Source organism: Epinephelus lanceolatus, chromosome 3 (assembly GCF_041903045.1).
Source record: "Epinephelus lanceolatus isolate andai-2023 chromosome 3, ASM4190304v1, whole genome shotgun sequence".
Taxonomy (NCBI): domain Eukaryota; kingdom Metazoa; phylum Chordata; class Actinopteri; order Perciformes; family Serranidae; genus Epinephelus; species Epinephelus lanceolatus.
The window spans coordinates 29,516,044-29,532,167 of NC_135736.1; the positions used below are offsets into that span (position 1 = coordinate 29,516,044).

General features: G+C 40.7%; 1 protein-coding gene across 1 annotated transcript; it reads right to left on the minus strand.

Annotated features, from left to right (window-relative positions):
* Window positions 1–5,875: 5,875 nt before the first annotated feature.
* Window positions 5,876–13,382, minus strand: LOC144462468 (P2X purinoceptor 7-like). Its single transcript, XM_078166240.1, has 3 exons — window positions 13,319–13,382; window positions 7,419–7,575; window positions 5,876–7,082 (listed from the first exon to the last, which is right to left on the minus strand). Exon 3 carries the CDS (start codon window positions 7,005–7,007, stop codon window positions 6,576–6,578), a length of 432 nt encoding a protein of 143 aa, XP_078022366.1. The 5' UTR covers window positions 7,008–7,082; window positions 7,419–7,575; window positions 13,319–13,382; the 3' UTR covers window positions 5,876–6,575.
* Window positions 13,383–16,124: the final 2,742 nt, after the last annotated feature.

The window sequence follows — 16,124 nt, forward strand, 5'->3', positions numbered from 1 at the left end:
ATGTTATAAAGAAGTATGTCACAATCGTACTGCAACCAACAGTATATACTTTGTACTTTGTAAGGGCAGCTGAAGTAAAAGTAAAAAGGATGAGACTCAGAACACAATGACATGATCTTACGATCTAATAATCTTATCAGGCACACCAAATAATATGGTAGAATGGCTACTGAAATGCACAGCATTATATTTCAATGAGTGTGGCAGCATGAGTTGCAGAAGTAAAATCATGTGATGCTTTATTCTTGTGGCGTGCAAATGAGTTTTATTCAGTAGGTGGCAGTGTCACACATTTTTTTTATGGTGCTTGAGGTGAGATGATGTGTCAGGGCATCAGCTTTGGCAGAAATTGTAGCCAATGAAAGAACAGGTGAACCCTCAAAACTAACTTTGAAGCACAGAATGTTAAGTAGCAGGAAAGATGGACCCGAGAGAAGACTGATTTAAAATTTCCAAGAAAAGAAGATGAAATGGTCTGACGAGATAATTATATCTAAGTTGGCTTCACAATATTTATTTATTTTTATTTTTTTTACATGCAGATGGAAACACGTAGAAGACAATATATAAAAATGACAACTTGACAAACAGATTTGCATTTAAATCGAAATGATGAAACTGAATATCTACATTGCAGAAAGTTTCAGAGACACTGGATTATTTATTACTATAAAACATACGAGAAATTATACCAATGGCCTACCATAGACCACATAAAGAATGAACACATCATGGCTAAGTAATGGGCTACAATGGATCTATAAACAGAACAGTGTGTTCTGTCTTATACGTCAAGACAGTTTGAGTTAGGCTGAGAATATTTACTCCTCAAATACACGTTTTGCTTGACTGTACTCTGTCTGTTGTGTTGTTTAATTAATCATTTCATCTAATTGTGTGCTGTTCATTTGGTGTTAGCAGACCTTTAACTGTTTTACTGATGGATGTAATGAATTATCTTTACAAATACAGTCACCCAATTCAAAGCATTTCAACATAACAGTGTATTCCTTAAACACCTGAATGCATCGTGTCCAGGAAGCTTACAAAGTCTCTTGTCGGCCCCATCTGCTTGTGCCCAAGTGACTGTTGTAATGCTTCTCATTCAGCTGAAGCTCAGTTCTGTTCTGCAGCTGTCCAGTGAGATGGATGTGTGTTCACCATTAGGGCTGGGAAACTGCAGACGGAGCCTCCTGCTGTCTTACCAGAGAGAGGGCAGCAATAGACAAGCATGGAACACAAACATACAGCATATGCATCAGTGCAGTATCAGCCACACCACTTAGACTTTTACTTTAAATATTTTGGTAAGACAAGACAGAATGAAGAACAAGAGAAATGCTCTGTTTGGTACTATCCCTCTGCATGTCACATGTTGTCAGATGTAACTTCCCATAAACCTTTATTTTCTGTTGCAGCAATCTTCCCTGTTAGTCTTGTAGCACTTCACAAACAAGCATTTCACCAAGTAACACATGGAAAATAAAACAGTCGTAAAAAGTTTGTTTTTTTATTTTACATTTTCCTCTTGGAAATTCTTCATCGTAGAACTCTTGTTCTCTTAAAAATCAAGGCTTAAAGCTGTTCTGTTTGCCACTCCTTTTTATTAGAATAAATGTGAGAGCATTTCATAATATCTGGCTCTTCACTGTAGCCGCACTATAACATTAATGCTACATGTTTTTCTTTTTCATTAAACATTAAAATCATCCTCTTGTCCATGATTGGCAGTGGCTCAGGAGGTAGAGTGGGTCATCCACTAATCAGCAGGGCGATAGTTCAATTCCTGGCTCATATTGTTGGGCAAGATACTGAACCCAAAATTGCTCCTCAGTGTGCAACTGTGTATGAATGTTTGAAAAACTGAGTAGTTGTAGACTACGACTCGTAGTCATCCTTAGTGCAATATCCTTAGTGCAATATTTTCTCTATTTCTTTTCACATGTTACATGTCAGATGTGACCTCCCATAAGCCTTTATTTTCTGTTGAAACAATCTTCACAGTTACTTTTGTCGCACTTCACACACTTAATAAATGTCACCAAGCTTTAACTGAGAAAGTCACGCATGGGAAAAAAAATCATCAGCAGGTCATAAAATAATCTGTGTGATGACATAATGTGCAAAGCAATTTCTAGATGTGGAAAGATCAATTTTCAAATCAAACATTCAGCCTGTTTGTTTGTGTGTGCGTGTGTGTGTGTGTGAGTGAGTGTGTGTCTGTGTGATATTCTCAGTCTCTACTCCCACCTGGTGATAACATTTTTTTTGCACCATTCCAGCTCCAGTGGAAGTGGTGGTCCATACAGAGGATTCAGAGAACATGGTTCTCAAAAGAACATAGACGTGTGTGTGTGTGTACGTGTGTGTGTGTGTGTGTGTGTGTGTACGTGTGTGTGTGTGTGTGTATGTGGTCAGACTAGCGATGATGAGCATGACAATTCAACAGGGTGCACTTCTATCTGAATGTTTTCTGAGTAGCGATGGGCAGATGACTGAACAATTATTTTTGTGTGACTCTTGCTTGATATTATTGTTAACTCAGGGTTTATTATTGGAGAAGCAGTGCACAGTCTTAACTGACATCACAGTGTCCCTACAGAAGTTTATATAGTCTGTTAGAATATCCACTCTACTGTCCATGTTGTCCCGTGACTCCAGTAGTATAGTCCAGTCTGTACATTCAAAACAGTCCCTGAGAGACTCACTGGTCTCTGGGGACCACTTCCTGAGTGAGCGGGTGGTAACAGGCAACTTTAATACACAGGGTTTGTATGTGGGCTGGAGAGAGACTAGATTATGATCTGATCTGCCAAGAGGTGACAAGGCAGAGGCATTGTAGGCATCCTTGGCATTTCCATAAATCAAATCTAGTGTCTTATCCTCCCTGGTGGGACAGTCCACATACTGAACAAACCCAGTCAGATAGGAGGAGAGAGTAGTGTTGTTAAACTCCCCTGTTATTGCAATGAATGCACTCGGATGCTGGGTCTGAATCCTAGCAACAGTTTCATAAATTACGTCACACTCCACTGCAGTTGCTCCCCGCGGTGGAATGTAAATAATAATGGCGACAACATGTGAAAAATGCCGTGGTACATAATACGGTCTAAGACCGACTGCCAACAGTTCAATATCCTGACAGCAGATCTTGTCCTTCACAGTGATATGTCCAGGATGACACCATTTATTGTTCACATGCAGGATCAGTCCCCCACTCATGTTTTTGCCACTCGCCTTTGCGTCCCCTGTCCACTTGCACAGTAGAGAAGCCAGAGAAGGGACATGGACTATGGGACATATAATCAAGCCCTGCAGAGCAGCCACCAAACTGAAGTCAAACCTCCAGCACTCTAATGCATCATAGACCCAAGAGAAAGGACAGAATGAGCCATGGATGGGGCTGTCACATCCAAACTGTAAACCCAAACAAAAATGTGCAGTGATGGCCAATTGGCTGCAGCCTCCTCTGGTTCCCGGAAGCAAATGGAGGGAGACAAAAACTCAAGAGCTCAATAGTGATAGAGCTAAACACACTGACAAGATGCTTACGAGTTTGATCATTGTTGAAGATATCCCGTGCATCACAGCACACGACAACGTCGGGGCAGTTTTTCTTAACGAGACGTGCTGTGGGCTGCCCTCGTCAGTCTCCATGACCGGGAGAGTGCTGGACTACCGAATCGGAACCGGGTCACCAATAGGTAACATTAAATCCAAACATCAAACACCAGAAACTATTGTCATATGTTGTGAAGAGAGTAAATGAATGTGGAATTTCTGTTTGCAGGTCTTTTAGATATGCTGCATATCATCAGTTTACGTGGTGGATGCATGGCTGTAAACTTACATCAGTTCCCTTGTTGCCTTTCGACTGGAAATTACATCCGAATGCAGCGCAATGTGACATTTTCTCTGGTGATAGCATCAGGTATCAGCAGCCAGCAGGTAAACAACTCACTCCCTCAAAAAGAACAACCATTCTACATCATCACCCCAGCATGCATTGCACGAGTAAAATAATGGCGGCCTCCTATGGTAAAAATACGTTGTAAACATTTAAGAATTTTAAAGCAATGACAACATTTCATGTCTTTCTAACAACATATTTTAGTACAATAGAAAAATTATGGCTTTTTGAGGCCTACATGTCTAACTAGTCGGGGTTCCTTTTAACACAGGAGCACCCCAGGGCTGCGTTTTGAGAACCTTATAGTGGGTCCTTGGTAGTGCTTAAGTCTGTTCCTGAGTGTTTAGAAGGATGGTATCAAATACTTCACTTGTACAGTGGAGATTTAGTTACATACAGTACAGGCCAAAAGTTTGGACACACCTTCTCATTCAATGCGTTTTCTTTATTTTCATGACTATTTACATTGTAGATTCTCACTGAAGGCATCAAAACTATGAATGAACACATGTGGAGTTATGTACTTAACAAAAAAAGGTGAAATAACTGAAAACATGTTTTATATTCTAGTTTCTTCAAAATAGCCACCCTTTGCTCTGATTACTGCTTTGCACACTCTTGGCATTCTCTCCATGAGCTTCAAGAGGTAGTCACCTGAAATGGTTTTCCAACAGTCTTGAAGGAGTTCCCAGAGGTGTTTAGCACTTGTTGGCCCCTTTGCCTTCACTCTGCGGTCCAGCTCACCCCAAACCATCTCGATTGGGTTCAGGTCCGGTGACTGTGGAGGCCAGGTCATCTGCCGCAGCACTCCATCACTCTCCTTCTTGGTCAAATAGCCCTTACACAGCCTGGAGGTGTGTTTGGGGTCATTGTCCTGCTGAAAAATAAATGATCGTCCAACTAAACGCAAACCGGATGGGATGGCATGTCACTGCAGGATGCTGTGGTAGCCATGCTGGTTCAGTGTGCCTTCAATTTTGAATAAATCCCCAACAGTGTCACCAGGAAAACACCCCCACACCATCACACCTCCTCCTCCATGCTTCACAGTGGGAACCAGGCATGTGGAATCCATCCGTTCACCTTTTCTGCGTCTCACAAAGACACGGCGGTTGGAACCAAAGATCTCAAATTTGGACTCATCAGACCAAAGCACAGATTTCCACTGGTCTAATGTCCATTCCTTGTGTTTCTTGGCCCAAACAAATCTCTTCTGCTTGTTGCCTCTCCTTAGCAGTGGTTTCCTAGCAGCTATTTGACCATGAAGGCCTGATTGGCGCAGTCTCCTCTTAACAGTTGTTCTAGAGATGGGTCTGCTGCTAGAACTCTGTGTGGCATTCATCTGGTCTCTGATCTGAGCTGCTGTTAACTTGCGATTTCTGAGGCTGGTGACTCGGATGAACTTATCCTCAGAAGCAGAGGTGACTCTTGGTCTTCCTTTCCTGGGTCGGTCCTCATGTGTGCCAGTTTCGTTGTAGCGCTTGATGGTTTTTGCGACTCCACTTGGGGACACATTTAAAGTTTTTGCAATTTTCCGGACTGACTGACCTTCATTTCTTAAAGTAATGATGGCCACTCGTTTTTCTTTAGTTAGCTGATTGGTTCTTGCCATAATATGAATTTTAACAGTTGTCCAATAGGGCTGTCGGCTGTGTATTAACCTGACTTCTGCACAACACAACTGATGGTCCCAACCCCATTGATAAAGCAAGAAATTCCACTAATTAACCCTGATAAGGCACACCTGTGAAGTGGAAACCATTTCAGGTGACTACCTCTTGAAGCTCATGGAGAGAATGCCAAGAGTGTGCAAAGCAGTAATCAGAGCAAAGGGTGGCTATTTTGAAGAAACTAGAATATAAAACATGTTTTCAGTTATTTCACCTTTTTTTGTTAAGTACATAACTCCACATGTGTTCATTCATAGTTTTGATGCCTTCAGTGAGAATCTACAATGTAAATAGTCATGAAAATAAAAAAAACACATTGAATGAGAAGGTGTGTCCAAACTTTTGGCCTGTACTGTACATAGTTGCTAAGTCTGCAGCTTATGGTCTCAGCTAGTGTGGTATATTGTAGTGTTTGATTTAATCCTCATTTATTGTCATTACAGATTGTTGATGCTGGCTGTCCTGCTGGAAAGTAACAGTACAAATGAGCAGAACTTGAGCCCACCTTCACTTCTTTTTGAAAACCATTCATCAAAAGTATTACAATGTCCAAAGGTGACCGTCAAGATTTTTATTATGATGATGTGATATTTGTATTATTCCAATTTCTATTCAAAATAAAAATGAACTTACTTGACCTGACATTTGGCCGTTTTTCATTACATAAGAGTATTGATATGTTTATTATTTGAAAACGTGCGCAATTCTGATATGTGTGAAGTCCTAAGGCAAAAGTCCTAAGTCCTTATGCAATGCTTAACATTTGTCAACACTGAATCATTGTTTCATCTTCAGTGAAAATAGAATGTGCACAAATGATAACACTGCCACCATTTTACAATTTTTATATATATATATATTTTAGTGTCAAACCATAACGAACAGTCAAAAAAAATGGAACATGAAGTTGCTTGGAGGGAACTAGGGGGTTCAGTGTGAACACTGAGTGACAGTAAGACAGGCAAGGCAGTGACACAGTGACCAGGAGAGTGAGCTTAGCGGCCAGGAACAAAACCAGTGTATTGCCCATGAGGATCAGGGAAGCGGTCCCTGATCGCACACACGCAGCAACTGGGGATGACAAGCCGGTTTCTCTGGCCCAGAGCACCATGCTGCCAGAAGATAAAATGCCTGTAGGCAGCGTAACGGTACTCCCGGTTGTCATCCCCAGGCTCTCTAGCTGGCCTCACAACCAGGAGGTCCTCCCTGTACCGCCGGTGAATCCTGAGGTTGTCTTCATCCAGGCAGTACAGGGAGAAGTGAGGCAGCTGGCTCACACAGTAGTTTGGTTCCTCGCCGCAGCACAGCTTCTCCAGATCAGTCGGCATGTCCCTGCACCTACCACATATGCACCATGGCACGTCTGGCATCCCAGCAGGTTGAGGAGCACCATGCTGCTGCTGGTACATCATTAATGCGTCAAACATTAAACCAGGCTCCCTGACAAAGAGTTGGCGGCCTAACTCCCTGTACTCCTCCAGGGTTAATGACTCAAGTAGCTCCTGAAAAAACATAACCATAGCACATTGAGATTCATTACAACCATAGCCCATTGATAGATTGTCCAATATAATATGATAATAAATAAAAAATATAAAGTGCTATGCAAATCAATTGTGAATATTGTTGTTCTTATATTGAACAGGAACAAGTGAATTCACAGTAGCTGCGACCAACATACATGTTCCTCCACTTTATATTACAATATATATAGGAAATTTGGCATGGAGGTTCAGTACTGTACTCAACCTCTATGCCAAATTTCAAGAAAGGCCGCCTTACTGTGGCCACTTGAGCCTGTAGAGGTTTTGAGGACCAAACCATCAAAAAATACAAACCTCTGTCCGAACCCTTCTCTCCTCTTGCAGCGCCAAGACTCTCTCCCCATCTTCTTCTGCCTGCCTGTTTGCACCACCTCTACCCCTTCCTCTGCCTTGCCCTCTTCCTCCTCTTCTTCCACCTCCTCTGCCACCTTGACCTCTGCCTCTTCTCTGTCTCTGGAATACAAGTAGAATCTAATACAAATCCTAATATAGCTATATAAGCTATATAATAGTAGTTACAAATTGCCACATGGATTTATTACACTACCAACAGAGGTGTATCTATCAGGAAACAATCAGGTGGGTGTGGCGCTGTTATAGAACCAGCCAGATTAGTATGACTGGTGTTGATGTTTATATAGTAGGAACCAGTGTCTGCCTTACTTTTCCACCGGCACCAGCCCCCTGGCCTCTCCTGCCTCTCCCTACACCTGGGCTGCCCTCACTAGAGCTGGATGGATTTCCTTCAGGCTGGACAATAAGTAGTTAGCTAACATGAGCTTTCTTAGGCTAACGTAACTAAAACGTCTGAAAATGAATAAACGATCATAATTATAGAAATAACAGGTTCAATCACGAGCATTCGCCATCATATAACGACAGTCAGCTGTTTAGTTAGTGATCTACACATGTTTTACAAGGAGATTGTTACAGTGTGTAAAAGTGTTATAGGGCACACAAGAAAGGATTTATGATTTAATAATTAATAAACGTTACCACGAAAGACTCCTCGCTTGACATCTCTGTTGTTCTCTGTCCGGGTATTTGGCTAACCTGGCAACCAGTAGAATTCAAGGTTGGAGCGAGAGCGGGCGAGTGTGAGTGCAACACCTAGTGGCGGGGAGGAATTAAACTTGTAGCTATCACCTTTAAACTGTTTATTCCAGAGCTCGTCAAGTGTGATGGCTGCAATTCTATTGATGGTAACTGCTGACTGGCACCCGGGACTATCAGTGCATCCACCCAGTGGTCCATTTACTGTCCAACCCAGCATCGTCTTGACAGCAAATGGCCCTCCATCCACACTCCTAATAACCTCCAGGGGCTCCAAAGCACTGGGGACATTTGTGCCTATCAGAATCTCCACATCTGCATCTATTTCTGGCAAGCAGAGATGTTTCAAATGAGGCCATTTTCCCAAGTCCTGCTGTTGTGGGATGTTACTTCTGTCGACAGGCATCTCATGTTGTATGAAGAGCTTTGGTATTTCACAATACACATCACTGTCCAATCCAGCAATTTCCAAATAAGATGCAATACCACTGTCAACAACTTTCTCTTGGCCCATGGTGCGCAAAAGAATCCTTGTTTTCCTCCCAGGGAGTTTTCAGGAAATTCATCTTTTCACTGTGAGCTTTCCTCTCCAATAGAGTGCACGACTCCAATGTGTGTCCACAGCATTTACAGTAGAGGCAAGCCTTCTCAGATCCATCCCCTTTGTTATCTGGTGGAGCCCTTTTTTTAACTGTTGTAACAGTCGTGCCAAAACTGCTCCCCCTAACCTTCGAACGAGGCATGGATTTTGTTCTGCCGCCTTCCTTGACTGCCGCCAGTGTTGGAGCATCCTGTATGTCTCCAAATACAGGGTCCATAGCAATCTTCACTTGACGCTCAATGAAGTTTACAATATCAACAAACATGGCTCTGCGCCGACCCCTTTCCTGTATGTCACAAGCTGTAGTACGCCACTTGTCCCTTAGCTTGTATGGTAGCTTCTTGATCACAGTGAGCATATTTGCTGATGTATTCAAATCACACAGGTTATATACATCCTTCATGGCATTACAACATCCACGTAAGAACAAACTGTATGCTTGTAAAGCCTTTGCATCCTCTGATTTAAAATATTTTATTCATGTAAGCTGATGCTATTACATGATCATTTCCAAAATGCTCATGAAGCAAAGCCTTTGCTGTGGCATATCCATTTCCATCAGTCATATGTTGACAGCTTCTGACTAACTGTTGGCTGGCTGCCCCCTGGTGTATTGCTCTAGGTAGTGAAGGCAGTCACTCCCATTGTTGGTCTTCAGTTCTATTGTTTGTTCAAATGACTGCATGAAAGCATGATATTGCAGTGGATTGCCATCAAAGATCTGAATGTCCCTTTTTGGCAATGATGCTAGACTTTGTTGATGCACCAGCATTGATGTTATTTCATTTTGTTCTTCCATAATAGACATCATGTTATGTTTACTACTGTTCCTAGAAAGGGGTGCATTCTTGTTTTTCAGATGAGACACTGGGGACGCTGCATAATTTGAGCTGTGATCTGTGGTTTTATTGGCATTGAGGACCCCTGCTGGGTCCTGACAGCTTCTTCAAATTGTTTTGCCTTTGCACCTCCAAATATGCACGGTCCTCTTCCATCCATTTCATCTTCACTTGGTACAAAAGGCTCTGCATGGATATTAAGTCCCTTCTCAAAATAAGACTCCATGCCATCCAGTTTCTTAGAAGAAGAAAGCTGCTCGATCCAGCAGTTCTCAAAACATTTACTTTTGCCATGGATGCAGCTATTTCTGCTTCAAGTTGAAGCTGTTCTTTTCGTTTCCTTATTTGCTCTTCAAGAGCATGTTTTTCCTTGAACAACCTTTGCCGAGCCAGTAAAGCAGCCATTTCAGCCTCAGCTCTGAGGCGTGCAGATGCAGTAGATGAGACATTAGACCTTGTGCCATGTTTCACGCTGCCTTTATTTGAAATGCTGTCAAATGGCGTTATTTCATCATGATCATCATTATGAGGATTTTGGTGAAACTGAAGCTCTTTTCCATTTCCCACATCCCACTGTGCTTCCTTTTCCACTGCTGAGGCCTCCTGCTGCTGTGACCTTCCAGACATGTGAGTTTCCGACAAGGGTTTATTTGGAGGTACGTTGGTTATTTTAAACCATGCTTCAACATCCTTAATGCATCCTTCCTTATGTTTATTGACCTTTGAAAACCATTCATTTTGTTTTTGTTGTTCATCAGTGGGAATTAACAGTATCAGAGATTCACGTAAAGCAGTAGCATCAACGGATAATTGCATCAAGACATCAAGCTGAGATTTGACCAGTGAAACATTTTTTTCATCCCTCATGAGCTCTTTGAGAGACAAAATCAGACGTTTTATTTCATCCACTTTCCTTTTACGCTCCTTTTGAATTGATTCAATTTTATTCATCATGGCCTTTTCCGTGAGAATTATTTTTCTTTTCTCCTCAGGTTTGCCAACAATTGAACCAGCATTTGTAGCACTCATTTTGCATGCACAGAAAAATGATCACGAAGAGAATCCGATGCAAAACCAGCAATATCAACAGCCACAGAAGTCGCTCATAACTTCATGAAATCCAGCGCTGCGCAGCAAACCACTGACTTGCCACAGTCCACTCCAAACATTGCATCAACCTCTCATCGTAACAATCAACACACCGAGACAACACGCAAATTTCAATTCGGCAGCAACCAGTTCAAACTGTTTCCAACAGACCAACATAACAGCAGAACTAAAACAGGTTACATACCGCTCTGATCACCATGCGATGTTGCCCGGCTGATGCGATGTGAGGCTTCCTGGCTGGAATCAATCATTCAATTTCCATCCATTTGCTCCGCGTCCAAAACGTGGCTTGATGAGTCCCTCGCAGCTCCAATTCAACTCAATTCATCTTGTTTTTGAGCGACTATCCAAAAGCAAAAATATAGTCGCCAAGAGGCTAAGTAGGGGAAAAACTTTACTTGCCGGACGCGCTGGCATGTCAATAAATCTTCGCTCCAAAGATGTTGCGTTTTGCATATTTATTGCTAATTAAACAAATGTGAAACAACTTCCCAAAGTCTAAAAACAATTCCTTTTGCTAGTGTTGAGTGATCAAAGACATCAAAGCGATCAAAGCGGTCAGCAAAAGTGAGACTTCCCCCCTCACCCTCTCAGTTCATTCATAAAAGCCGCCCGGTGAAGAACGGCTGATTTTACTACTATCGCTGCTGACGTACCACCAACACCACGTGACACATCCTCGTAAGTGACCAAATATGGCATGCAAAGAAACTTAATACAAAATACTACAATAACAATAACTGGCACCTACAATACATATATACATACATACATACATATCACCAATAGCTGATATCAATGATATTATATCTGTGTTGTTGTTGTTTTTTTCATCATTTATTCTTCTTTTGTGCCAGGGAAAGACAGAAATCTACACTATAAAAGCAAGAAAAGAAAAAACAAACAGTTTTAACGCCATTACATTACCTTTGAATGAGCACAGATTCAATAATACACATTTATAAAGCAACCTTTAACATAAACTTCTCACATGAAAAACATATTTCATTAATATAAGCAAAAGGCCTTTTATTATATATGATATGTCATAATTCCCTCTCTAAAATCTATTTTAAAGTGCTGTGAAATCATCAACAAATTTCTCCCTCAAACAGCTGTCTTTATTCAAGTTTCTCTCCAAATGCTACATTTTACAAGATGGCACTGAACACATCATGAGGACGTTATAATTCACCTACTGATTTTTACTGAATAGAGCCTGAACGCATCACAATGTAAATTCAATGCAACCTCTGGGGACTGCTCATTGCAGGCACCAGCTGCTCAGAGGTAAGGATAAGTAGGTGTCCTCCTGATTTCAACACAGATATGTTTTTTTGTTTTTTATTTATTTCATTTTTTTATATTTATTTATTTATTTTGAAGTTCTTAAGTTTAAGCAGCTGATGCACTCAGTGGCCACTTTTTAGGTACACCTGCGGTACTGCCATTAAGTCTAATTTTATAATGTCTACAATCAGTTTTTTAGACAAAGAAGAAGGGTTGTGCTCACATCCAAAACACATCCTGCAACTGACTGATCGGTAAACTTTTTTTAAGAGCTTGTGGGTAGCTGTCACCCCTAAGCATAGTGTTGCGGTCCGTGGGCTTGCGGAACAAGTCAGTGTGGATTTGGTTATTATCCTTATAAATTGATTTATGGTCTGCAGGATCTGCAGCCAGGACTCCTCCTATCTTACACAAGCCACTGATTTATCTAACAGATTTTTAAACCGGGGGCATAAAAAGGAATGGGTGAGTGCGGCCAGGGGCAGGTTTGATCATATGATGCAGGCTGAAAGTCTTCAGTCCAAGGCTAAAAATAAAACCACTAATATGGTGAGTCCCTTGTGCTGTACAAAATACTCCCCACTTGGGTCACTATTAAGAAACGTTACATTGTTGAGTCAGACTCCAAATTAAATACAATTTTTACTGGTGCCCCCAGACTAGTTTTTAAACGCCCCGCTAACCTGAGATACAGTCTGGTTAAAGCAGATATAGTCCTGCGCTCTCCCATGATTTTATGACTGTGCCTGATGGTAATTATAAATGTGGTGGCTGTACACAGTGCACTTATGTAACCTTGTGATAAGATCACTTAAGAGTCATACTTCTTAATGACCAGCAGTCAATCCCTTAGTTATATAAAAATAATCTTTATTACCATTTTATATATATATATATATATATATATATATATATATATATATATATATATATATATATATATATATATATATATAAAAATATATATAAAAGGAGTTTTTTTTGACACAATACAAAAATAGAAATTTGAAGAAAGGAGATAAACTGGACCTTATTCCACAAATGACAAACACTACCGTACTAGCACTATAAGGCTCACAGGGCAACTAAGCTCAAAATGAAACACATACAGTGGACTGGAGCAGATTACTGGCTCGACGGTCACTGTCAACACAAACAAAAAGTTCCCTTTTAAACCCACATAATGTATCTTGTTGCAGACAAACGAGCATACAGTAAGTTATACAGTCAATTATAATAAACAAAAAGAGATGACATAATTTACATATTAAATACATCGCAACAAAAAGGTGCACACTCACCTCGCTACGGTGCACTCATAAACACCTCCAAAAAGCAACTCAGGACCTGGGTCTGGCAACTGGCTTCACACTGTGCAATCAAAAGGAACCACACAGCATTAACCTCATGTCACAATATCACAAATGTCATACAGAAATAAAGAAAAACAAAAGTTCAACAATAATCAAAATACCTGCGAAACCCTGGCTCGTGCATACCGGCTACCTCCCCTTCAGTGCGACTGCTCGGCCGACAGCAGCGCCCTGAAGAAAGTTTTACACTCGGTTCAACCATACACTTCACTATACTGCGAGCACGTAAATGTGATACAAGCAAGTAAATACAACAACACATATTATTATAAAGACGTTTTTAAAACGCTAAAAGTACTCACACAGCAATACAACAAGACGCTAACACGATGCCTGGCATCTTAGCGGACCGCGAGGAGAAAGCGTTTTACTTCCGGTGTTGCAGGTAATTATGTCCTGACAGCCCCTGGCCAGTCAGAATGTCCCACCTGGCCACACTTACATACACAAATGCAAACAGTTCAATCATCCACACACTGGCCGTAAGCTAATATAGCCATATGTGGAGCCATTACCTGCAGCACGACACATGTCGTTTACCTTATTCGCTGCCCATGTGGTTTACGCACCAGGATCAGCAAACATAGAAGCAACATCAGAAAGGGGTGGTGAACGTAATCCAGTGGCTGCACACTTTAAATAGGCTAACCACAGTGTCAGCGCCCTCAGATATATCGGGGTGGAGAAAGTAGGGAAGCATCCGAGGGGAGGTGATCTAGAAAGAAAACTCCAGCGCGAAACTTTCTGGATCTATTTCCTCAACACCATGTCTCCTAATGGTTTAAATGAGGAATTTGATATAAAACCGTTTCTATAAGTATTAGCCTAATTAGACTCTGTGTAGCCTTATATGCCAGTGTTTTAAGGTGTCTTTGATGTTTATCATGTGCACTATTCCTGCTATTCCAATGACAGAATTATTGACCAGTCGTTTGGAATAGATATGATGTTTTTTGATTATTTCATCTCATGTATTACCGCTGTTTTTATTCTAGCCTAGTATTCTAATTTTTTTTGTGTGTAACTTCTTATATTCACTGTTGTCTTTTTGCTATACTGATATTGTAATATTCATTGCTTATCTATTGATATTTAATATTGTTGTTTTCTTCTTATTATTGTTAATTGTTTCTATTATATCACCCGCCCAGCTGTGATGGCAAGCACTGATTTTCTACCCGGTGACGTCACAGACGCGCCGGCCTAGTGTCCGGGCAGCTAAGCTGCCAGGACACTATTGTAATCCTAGGTATTCTTCTTCTTCTTTTTTCTTTATTCTTCCGAGGAAATCATACTTCCCATGGGTGAAAACTCACCAAACTTTGCACAAAGGTCCAGTCTCATGCCAGATATCCTCAGCTGTAAACTCAAGCCAATAGTCCTGATGGTGGCGCTACAGCAAGCGTCTATCAAAACTTTGAAAATTCATAACAAATCAACCATACGTGCTACAACTTCACAACTTTCATCAAACTGTAGCCCCAATACTGAAGAAACTTTCTTACATTTAAACCTATTAAAAATTATGAAGTTCATCACTCTGTTTTTTTTTTCAAAAACTGTAAAACTTCTTAAACCTATCTCCTCCCACAATTTTTGCTCAATTGACCCCAAACTTGCTACAGAGCATCTTCAGACTGTCCTACAAAAACTACGTTTCTCAGATTTTTGATTTATCAAAAAATTGAGCCTACAGTGCATCAGAATGTTTGACTATAAACAGTACTGTAAACACATACATGCAAATTCTTGCTAAATAAATCTTCAATGTTCATGAAAAAAAGACAAAATTCTAGAGTCATGGTAGATGATGTGTGGCAAATTTCAGAATTTTATCTCAAAAACTGAATTTTTGACAGCATTTTGAATTTTGCTCTAATGTGAACAATTGGAGTCAATGTAAAAATGGCAATTTTAAACAATCATTGTTACAAACAAATTACCAACATCTCCATGCTGTCTAGATGCAATATGTGTATTTTCAGAATTTTGTTTCAATAACTGAATTTTTGACAGTGGTTTGAAATCTGCTTTTCCACGTATGGACGGCTGCTAAACCTGCACGTCTGGCTTAGTCAATTTGTGAAGCTACACATAAGTTGTCACTGACTAATTAGCTCAGTGAGATAGAAATTGGTTCTTGCTTGCAGCTTTGAGCTAAATAAAAGCGGGAGCATAAACTCAGTGTGCGACACTTTACTTCTATTTTATAATCTGTTTTTTGACACTATGAGATGATATAAGCCATGTGTTTTAGCAGTTATGAGGCCATAGTTAGTGGTGTTCTACCCAACTACATTATATCCAGAGTTGTTTCTCCCCTTCATGTATTTAAATAGGGATGACCAAAAAAAGAAAAAAGAAAGAAAAACCTCTTACTGTAGTCCAGGGACCTTATTCACAACATTCTAAAGCTCCTAACTTAGCCTAAGAGCTTTTAATAAGGAGTCCTAGCTCTGAATGTTTTCAGAGCGACTGTGAGCAAGGAAAGGACAGAAACTTGTACCTTAGTGAGGAGGTGTGGTTTGCCCACGTTTAAACATATGATGCACTCTTTCAACAGATGTGATTGGTTATTATGTAAGGAAACTGCTCAACTTCAGCAAACACTGAAATGAAGAGACTCGAAGAACCACGGAGAAAAGTTATAGCCAACGGGGTTACTTTAATTGCATCGTACAACTTATACAACTCTGATTAAGAAACTCTTAAGCCTCTTAAAAGTCCTCCTCAC